Below are 10,145 nucleotides of genomic sequence, written 5' to 3'. Positions count from 1 at the left end.
GGTGACGAAGGTTGAAATCGGAACAGCCGGAACCGAGGCCGGAACAACCTTTTCTCGTTTAAAGGGTGGCAGGTTACAATCTGTAACACATATTTTATTATATTTTAGAGCAATATAAAAGATTATTATTTTTTTTTCTTTTGACTACTTTTAATATTTGGTTAAATTATTTACGGCAGGAAGCCCATAAAATAATTTTGTTGATAAAATGGGTATTTTTTATTCATCTCCAGTAAGAACATGAAAGCTAAAAAGTACCCATTTTTTGAAGTATGTATCAAATACTCATTAATGAGTAATATTGGGTTTACTCATTTAATGAGTTAAGCCACTTTTCTTAGAAATGGGTCTTTTTTACCCATTAATGGGTACTTTCAAGTTAGCGTGTATAAGCCAAATTTGGGTAAACCGGCTCAAAGTAGTTGCATTTAAGCACGGCAAAAAAAATTACCCATCGCTAAGTTATTTTCAATTTTTTCTACCCAAAATTAAGTTCAAATAACTCAAATTTGGGTATATAGCATATTACTCAATTTTGGCTTCTCGTACGGAACTAGACGGTTGAGTCGAATCTTTCGTTCTATTTTTGACAACAATAGCGTGAGAAAATGAAACGGGCTGAGGTCAAATAACTCAAATTTGAGTTCAAAAAACTCAAGCGGTGGGTAGTTTTGTTTTTCTGTGTAGAGCTTTTTGACGTTTAATTGGCGCACACTACTGTACCATTTAAATCGAACGAGTGCGAGCAAGAGGGAAACAGATTAGTGGGAAAACAAACCGTTCATCCATGTGTGCTAGATAGAGAAAGACGATTAAACGTCAAGAAGGTCTATAAGACTTATATGCGATTATGGGTAGTACAAGAGTGACAGTGGAAAACAAAGAAAATGTCAAAAATGAAAAAAAGGACGCTTGTTATTTTCTTACATTTATTGTCCATAATTAAAATTTCTCAGTTTTTAAATAGCAAAATTTAATATCAACATGTTTGGCTGGACTGTTGCTTTTATTTGGCTGATACAATTTGCATTTAGCCAGTTCAACTGCCCATCGAAATGTGTATGTACAGAAGGGCTGGATGGATTCAAAGTTGGTAAACAGAAGCATAGATGTAGCATCAATTTTTAACACTTAAAACGTTTGTAGGTACAATGCCAGAATCAAATTTACGATTTGAAGGAAGTGGACTTTACGGATACAGCAGAGGAATTGATTCACATGTAAGTTTTTATTGTTTGTATATGTTCTTTGAAGAGTACAAATTTAAACTAAGATTAAATTGATACCGGTCCTAAATGATTGTAATTGTAATTTATTATCGTAACGTTAGCCTGTCGGTTACACCATTGCTCAGGTCAAGGAAAACACAACATTTGATTTTTAACTAAAGGAGAACAATAAGTCATTAGTGGAAGTAGCTTTCTTAGTAGGTATGTAATTCTTAAACTAGGTTTGAGATCCTGTTGAGAGCGCTGTCTTGAATGCGCTGATCGTTGTATGTTGTCGTGTTGCTAGAGGGAGCTGGTTCCAGATGATTGCACCTGCGATCATCACACTCTTCTTCTTCGATGTGGTGTGATGGGGAATCGCAAAGCAGCGGGCCCGCTCAAGCTGTCCTCTTCTCAGGTGTTGCTGCAGATAAGGTGGGAAAGTTCCTGCGTACCCTTGGCGAATAAAACAGCTGATTCTATTCCGGTAATTTGTGTCCAGGTCGTGTCCCAAAATAGAGTTCCTTACAGCAGCAGTGGATTCTCTGCGTCTGAGGCCATAGACAAAGCGAACTGCTGCCTTGAAACAACGGTTTAGTTGATCACGGAGCGCTGATGACAGTCCAGGATAGTAAGTGACGTCACAGTAGGTGAAAAACGGCACGACCACTGCTTGCACCAGCTTTATTCGGGTTTGAACTGACAAAACTGGAGCGAATCTTCGGAGTGTCCGCAACGTTCCAAAAACTTTGGCCGTTATGTCGTTCACATGTCCATTCCACTTCAGGTTGCGATCCATCCTTAGACCAAGATTCACTACGTTGTCAGACAAAATAATGTGTTCTCCGCGTTTTTTTTTTTTTATCTGTTCGGGACATAACACCACTGCGACCAGTAATTTGATCTATTGTAGTATATCCCGTGTCCTTAGTTTAGTGCATGTTGTATTACTCCATCACTATTGAGAAATGATGAAGTATTCGGTTTTGATACAGTTGTCATTCTTGCCTTCATCGCAAGGAATCGATTCTAACTGAAAGGTTCCGCTATTTATACCCTTCGGAGTTGGAACACCCTCCAAAGGCGCGCCCCTTTGTCAGTCAAAATTGGATTCCTTAACAACAAAAACAAACTTTGACACCGATAATGACCATGCATCAGAACCCTAGTCTTAACCACTTCAAACTAGGGAACAATGATTAGAAGATTAGGAATCACATAGGTGAAGACTAACTAACTCATTTTTTCCTTGTTTCAAGATCATCCTCGGTCCAGGCAACCCGAGGACTTATCACTATCAACAAGGCATAAAAAGTAACAAGGACTAAGATGTGTTCCTTTGATTACTGAAAAATCCTGTTCCCCTAGTTTGAAGAAGTCAGGACTAGGAATCGGTGGTAGATCTTACATCCCGTAACGTACCACGAAAAGGTGATCTACCCACGTTACGGGGCAAGTTCTCCGCGGTTGGTTCTACCGCTCCTTCTTTGCAAAAAATAATTGCTTGCGTCTTCTTCGGGTTGGGGAAAAGAGAGTTCTGCCTGGCCCATCGCTCTATGCTTTCCAGATCGTTGTTTATGGCTTCGACGAGTTGGTCTACGTTTTGGATGGCACCAGAAATGTAGATCTGTAGGTCATCAGCGTAGAGCTGATAACTGCATCTTTGTCCACGGGGAAGGCTATTGATGTAGAGGCTAAATAGCAAAGCGCTCAAGCACGAGCCCTGGGGTGTACCATCTATCACCGATCTCTGGGAGGACATCACATTTCCTATCCGTACCGCCTGGGTGCGATGATCGAGGAAAGAAGAGATAAGGTCGCATGCATTGTCGGTGAAAGAAAATTCCTCTCGAAGTTTTCTCTGTAATTTGCGATGATCAACACAGTTGAAGGCCAACGAAAAGTCAACCAGGACCATAACTGTACACTGCTCGTTGTCGAAATGGTCATAAATATCGTGCGTCACTTTTGCCAAAGCTGTTGTTGTGCTATGGCCCTTTCTGTATCCTGGTTGGTTCGATGCAAGCAACCTGCGATCGTCCGCTTCCACGTGCCCAACAATTTGGTCGAGCAGGATCTTCTCGAGAATCTTGGAGATGGCAGGGAGAACACTAATTGGCCGAAAGTGTTTAGGTTCAGTCGGATTTGTTACCTTTGGTATGGGCGTGATGAGAACTTTTTTCCAGACGGCAGGGAACGATCTGGCATCAATCACCGCATTGTACAGGTGAACCATTACAAGCAGTACAAACGGGACCAACATCTTAACGAATGAGATAGGGATTCCATCTGAACCTGCAGCATTGGTTTGAACTTCCATAATCTTGCGTGACACTTCGTTGGCTGTAGTCCTTCGGAATTCGAACTGCATCCCACCACGGTCCGTAGCGGTACGGTGCGCCGGTTCAACTTCTGCTCTATTGTCAGTCACAAGCAGTCGATGTCCCTCGCAGAAGAAACGGTTCATCTCATCAGGATCAGCATGTTCAGCGGCAACGTTCTTCTTGGCGTTGTTATGCACACCCTCACGCCGGAGGTTGCTCCAAAGCTTTTTTGCAGGGAGGTTGTGTGCAAAATGCGTTTCCCCGTATCGCTTCTTTGCTGCTGAGATCAACGATGCTGCCTTACTGCGTTTTCGTACGAAGTCGTTCCACTGATTGTCGTTCCTTCTCCTGTTGGGATTTCGCGTGTAGAGTGTGTGTGCTAGGTCTCTCACGGCAATCGCCCTTTCAATTTCTGTTGTAATCCATGGCGCACGTGCATCTTTTACAACAATTTCACGTTCAGGAGCATGTCTGTCCATTAGGTTTTGCAGTTTGGTTGTTATTGTCTGTGCTTTAGTGTTAACGTCGTCGGTGTTGAGTGCCTCTCTGAAGTCCATTGTTTGAAAGTCTGCCTGAAGTGCAACAACATCAACATTACGGAAATTTCTGACCATAATACGCTGAGGTGCTGCTTTTCTAACTTTAACGTCGGAGATCAAGAAGATGATCTCATGATCTGAGAAGCTCGAGGATTTTGTCTTAGCTGTACGTATAGATTCAGGACTGTCTGTGATGAGTAGATCGATTGTCGTTGAACTTCTTTCTGCTATTCTTGTGGGTGGTGTTGGTAGGATGGTAAGGTGGAAGGCATCGTGAATACGGATGAGCGATCTCAGATTTCCTGATGACTGTTGAGCAGTGACGTTGATGTTAAAGTCTCCGGCAACGAAGATTCGGTCGAAGGTGAAATCCTGGACATCGAAAAGGAGCTTCTCGTACTCTCGTGCAAAATGCGGGTTCGAAACGGAGGGATTGTAGATGGTGACGATTCTAATGTTGAGATCGTTGATTTTTACCTTAACGACGAGATACTCGACCCTTTGCGCTAGAAACACGTCTGGATCGTATGTAGATTTGAGTACTGGGGTTGCCGTCAGATCTTTCAACACGTAAATCCCGATTCCTCCACAGGATTTGCTTCCACGGCCTCTGTTGGATGGTAATGAATGTTTCACGAAGTTGTAAGCTGGTACACGGACTGGTCCAACAGGTGCAGAGGATTTTAGTTTCGTTTCCGTGACTGCGAAGAAGTGGTATTCCGTCCTGTGAAGCAGTAGTTTGAGCTCGTCGATGTGGCTTTCAAGTCCTCGTACGTTTAGATGTCCAAGTCGTAGATTAGAGATGTTATTGTTCGGCATATTTGTTGGAGATATTCGTATTTTGAGAAAGGTTAGCGTGTGGTGGTTGGTCATTGTTGGGATGATACGTCTGCAGACAAGGCGTCGAAAAACACTGAGGACTCATCTATGCTGGCATCAGTCCCAGTTAGCTTGAGCAATTCGTTGCAGTCCATTATTGGAACATAACGCTTCTGTCCGGCCAGCCGCACAGATATCTTATCGTTTCGGACGAAAATGGACTGCACTATTTTCTTTTGCTTCAGCCTCAGGGCCAGGTTGCGGATGCGGAAAGCTTGAATGGAGAGCATTTCATTTACTGTGAAGCGATATTCTAGTGGGGCTGCGGATTTAAGGTTGCATAACTTGGCGTCTTTGTGCTTTTCGAAGTAGCGTTTGAGAACTAGCGATCTTATCTCTCTGCTATTGAAAGCGACAAGCACCGTGGGGGTGAGGCTTTGGTCAGTCCATTTGGAAGGCTTTACTGGAAGTCGGAAGCAAGCGGTTACGTGCGACATATGTTCTTTAATGCCGAGGAAGCAGAGGAAATCCTCTACAATGGAACGAACGTTCTCGCCAGGGCGAAAAGGAACCTTGTTAATGGCTATCCGACAGCAGTTCACACTTTGTGAACAGGTGTTAGCGAGTTTCGCACCTGTTTGGATTAATTCTAACTTCTCCTCAATGTTCCCAACTAGAGTGCTGCAAGATGTTCTCCTGCTCTCCAACTGGTCGATCGTTTGCAGCTTGTTTTGGACGCGGTCTATCTGTTTTTTCATATTAGATTGAAGCAGCTGCAGATCGGATTGCAGCTTCCTTAATTCCATGCTGAGTTCGTCGATTCTCTTCTGAGCCTCTTCACACTTTTCAGTGGAACTGGTCTGTTGGGCTTTGGGCAACAGCGATCCGATAATCGAACACTTCTCGCATAGATAGATATGCTCTGTTACGACGGCTAGGAGGGCCGGATTGATCCGCACACATACAGTATGGAACCACTTATTACAGGAGTCACAGCCGATCCATCCAATTTCATCACTGGTTTTCTTCTTCTTCGCTCCAGTCTTCTTCTTCGGAGGCTCATCTTGCTTACAGATGCCGCAAACTTCTTCCTTCATGATCGCACCACAACGCTAACACACTCAATCAATTTACTGCTGCATAGCAGTATTCACAAACACAAACACAACAGAAGGTTCTGGCTTCTACGCGCACGACGCGGATAACGAACTTTTCGTCCGAAACAAATACCGGGAATTTCTCACTAGATGTGGATAAAAATTACTAAATTCCACTTTCTCGTTGATCTGGAACCACCAGCCGAGCTTCCGGAACAGGAACAGAGACTTACGGACACGGAAATAACACGGAAATACGCGAAAAGTCGGGAGCGAAAAATTCAACCGCGGCGCGTCGGCAGTGTTGTCAGTGTTCATTGATGTTAAATGTTGTAATTTTATTGGTAAAACGTATGCCTGGAGGATAAACTGTTTGCTAGGAAAACAAAAATAATGTTTATCTAGAATCGTTCTATACCACTTCTCACGTATCTACATATCACAATATAGAGCTTCACTCAAATAGTTGAAAACGTAAACCCGCTGGTGACAAATCGTCGTTTTACCCGTGTAAATTTGAACTGTTTTAGTAGTGTTTTGTGTTATAGAGTGCGAGTTCGTTTGGTGTACCTCTGTGAAGTGTAGGATTTCGTGTAGCTTTGTGGATAAGTTGAGAAATTGTAGATTAAAAGTGTCGTCCCGTGGAACAGTGGTGTCAATCTTCATTTTATTTACATTTTTTGTTTTGTATCTGTCGCTGCACTACTGCTACCGTACTTAGCGTACGAAATCGTCAGTATCTCTTGTTGCATTACACTCTGCTACCGTACTTTTGTGTATTTAATAGTGTTTCTACGTCTGATTGCCTCGTTTCGCGCATCGGAAATTTGCTATAGTTTTTCGTTACGTGGTAGTCTTTGTTGCGTGTATAAAGTTTGCGTCGCATTTTTTGTGATCATGGCTTGCAAGAAGTGCCAAAAAACCATTTCGGACTCCGAACGTATTGTTTGTCGCGGTTTTTGTGGTGACACATTTCACGTGATTTGTGCCAAAGTTGATCTCGAACTTCTCGATCAACTTGGATTGTACGAGAAGAATGTCTTCTGGATGTGCGATCACTGTGCGGCGCTTTTTTCAAACGGCCACATCCGTAATATCGTGAGCCGTGACGTCAATCAGACTTCTGTGGCTCCAAACGCGGTTGATTCGATGAAAGAGGACATCGAGAAATTGAATTCGGCTGTTATTGCTCTTGCAGCCAAAGTGGAATCGAAGATCCCAGTCAGCTCAACTCCACGTTGGCCTAAAAATGACCGCTTTGATTCCGGTCGTGGCACCCCAAAACGTCGCCGTACTTCATCTAGCACTGACGACAAGCCCATACTGTGTGGTAAGAAAGCACCTATCGACTCGGTCAGAACCGTGGACCTGAACGATGATCTGGTGTGGGTTTACTTATCGGCGTTTCATCCCACTACTACGAACGATGAAATTTCATCTCTTGTCTCTAAGTGTTTGTGTCTGGAAACAGACGAGAAACCTCGGGTTGTCAAGTTGGTTCCCAGAGGAAAAGATCCGTCAACGTTAAACTACGTTTCCTTCAAAGTCGGCGTCAACCGAAACAAACGGGATGTTGCCCTTTCCTGCGATTCGTGGCCGGAGGGCATTCAGTTCCGTGAGTTCGATGATTCCCGGTCAAAGAAGGTGGCCAAAATCACCCGTATTGGTCCAGCACAGTGACACCAGTTCCAGGATACTTCCTTTTCAATTACTAACGTGCTGTTGGGCGGATCTGGGACGCAACAACACAGCGCTTCGGAAGCCTCTGATCCCTCCGAACCAGTCGAGCTGTTTGTAGATCTAATCATCAGAAGTCGTCCTGGCCCTGGTTTTGGAATCGGTGACGAGGTCTTCCAGCCTGTACTTACAGGCAAGTATCGATACGTTCCAAAACCTTCTTTTTCTGAGCCACCTTCCGCTTCCAGTAGCGAATACTTAACGCAACCATCCGATCCAACCTCGCCTTCTGAAAACGACGTAGTAAGCTCGATGTCTTCTGAACTCTGGATGAAGCAATCTGCTTTGCAACCGGGACGCATCGTGGAAAGCTTTATGGAAGCCCCCGGTTCCTCTAACTCAGTCGTGCTAATTCCTGTCAGCGTTCATCATAGTCGTCCTGGCCCTGATTTTAGATGTGGATTGGGGGTCTTCCAACTTGCTAGAACAGGCGAGTACATAATTAATAGCGCAAATACGATGTCTGATGCCGATCCAAATTTCAGCACCTTGAATGCCGCCGAATCAACTCTCGTACCTCGGAGCCCGGAACGCGCCGTAGAAAGCTTCGTGGAAGCCCCTGATCCCTCCGTCTCAGTCCAGCCATTTGCTGCCGCCGCTCACCATAGTCGTTCCGGACCTGTAGTCGGATGTGGAGAGGGGGTCTTCCAACCCAGTCACTATGACGAGTATCCGCATGGTATTGTTAATGTTCATTCGCTGCCTGATGCTTCCGTGATTTCTAGGGAGAACAGACGTTCGATTGTAAGCCGCATGCAGGACATCGTGATTTTCTTCCAAAACGCCGGCGGAATGAATTCTGATGTTGACGACTACCGGCTTGCTGTATCGGATCGTTGCTATGATGTGATTGTCCTATGCGAGACGTGGCTCGATTCGCGAACGCTTTCCAGCCAGGTGTTCGGATCCGATTATGAGGTTTTTCGTTGCGATCGGAATCCAAACAACAGCCGAAAATCTACTGGTGGTGGCGTTCTTGTGGCTGTCCGTTCCAGATTGGAGGCGAGAGCAATCGAAAATGAATCGTGGAACAGTGTGGAACAGGTTTGTACATGCCACCAGATCGAGTTCGTGATCTTGAACTCATCGAGACTCACTGTCAATCAGTCTTCACAGTAATGGAAAGAGCGACTCCAATTGATGAGCTATTCATTTTTGGGGACTTTAACCTAGCAGGCGTTTCGTGGAGACCATCCCATAGCGGCTTCCTCTATCCAGATCCAGAACGTTCTGTATTTCATGCAGGAGCTATCGGCCTTCTCGATAACTATAGCGTAGCAACGCTTTCTCAAATTAACTACGTAGTCCACGAGAACAACCGTAGTTTGGACCTCTGCTTCGTGAGCACTCACGACAATGCTCCGTTCATTTCCACAGCACCTTGTCCACTAGTTAAGCTTGTTCCGCACCACCCTCCTCTGATTGTCACTGTTGAGGACAATCTCGTTCGTGATTTCGATAGTCTTCCTGCTGCGGTTTCTTATGACTTTCGAAAGGCCGACCATCGAAGCATTGTAGATGTGTTGTCAAACATGGACTGGGAGAACATTCTCGATCATGACGACGTTGAGGCCGCTGCGCAAACTTTTTCTCATGTCTTGGCATATGTCATTGACAGACACGTCCCGAAAAGAATTCAACGCAAAGACTCTCGCCCTCCCTGGCAGACGATTGAGCTGCGTAGGTTGAAGTCGATCAAGAGAGCAGCATTGAGAAGATTTACGAAGTATCGCACGCTTCCTCTGAAACATCACTACGTGAGGCTTAATCACGAGTATCAGCGAGCCAGTCGTCGATGCTTTCTGCGATTTCAACGAGGTATTCAGCGTAACCTTAAACTTCACCCGAAATCCTTCTGGAACTACGTGAACGAGCAACGCAGAGAATCTGGCCTCCCATCGTCAATGGAATTGAACAGTGAAGTCGCTTCCACTCCGCAGGATATTTGTCGCCTTTTTTCTGTCAATTTTGCCAGTGTGTTCACTGATGAGAGACTAAGTGACGACCATGTTTCCCTCGCAGCCAGGAACATCCCACTAAATGGTCAAACGCTGAGTGCAATTGATGTTAACGTTGAGATGATTTCTAACGCTGCAACGCAGCTCAAATCGTCCTTCAACCCTGGACCCGATGGAGTTCCGTCCGTGTTTTTGAAGAAACATATTGCTTGCTTGTTAACTCCACTTCACCGTCTATTCCGGATGTCTCTCTCCAGTGGTATATTTCCATCCTTCTGGAAATGTGCACATGTTTCCTGTCCACAAAAAGGGAAGCAAACGAGCCGTGGATAACTATCGTGGAATTACATCGCTGAGTGCTGTTTCGAAACTATTCGAGCTTGTTATTATGGAACCGTTGCTCTCTCACAGCAAGCAGTATCGGAGTGCTGATCAACACGGGTTTACTGGCGGTCGCTCTACA

General features: G+C 44.7%; 1 protein-coding gene across 1 annotated transcript in view; it reads left to right on the top strand.

Moving 5' to 3' along the window:
* The first annotated feature begins 909 nt into the window (after positions 1–909).
* Positions 910–10,145, top strand: part of Remo (Remoulade) — a 66,888-nt gene continuing 57,652 nt past the window's right edge. The window contains exons 1-2 of the mRNA XM_065237997.1: positions 910–1,089; positions 1,147–1,220. Of these exons, the coding sequence (XP_065094069.1) occupies positions 985–1,089; positions 1,147–1,220 (179 nt within the window). The 5' untranslated portion in view covers positions 910–984. The remainder of the gene's footprint in view (positions 1,090–1,146; positions 1,221–10,145) is intronic.

Source organism: Ochlerotatus camptorhynchus, unplaced genomic scaffold (genome assembly GCF_037179485.1).
Source record: "Ochlerotatus camptorhynchus isolate MF236.1 unplaced genomic scaffold, CSIRO-AGI_Acam_v1.1 ptg000676l, whole genome shotgun sequence".
NCBI classification, from domain to species: Eukaryota; Metazoa; Arthropoda; class Insecta; order Diptera; family Culicidae; genus Ochlerotatus; species Ochlerotatus camptorhynchus.
The sequence above is the reverse complement of the archived record's forward strand: the minus strand, read 5'-3'. Positions and strand labels throughout refer to the sequence as shown.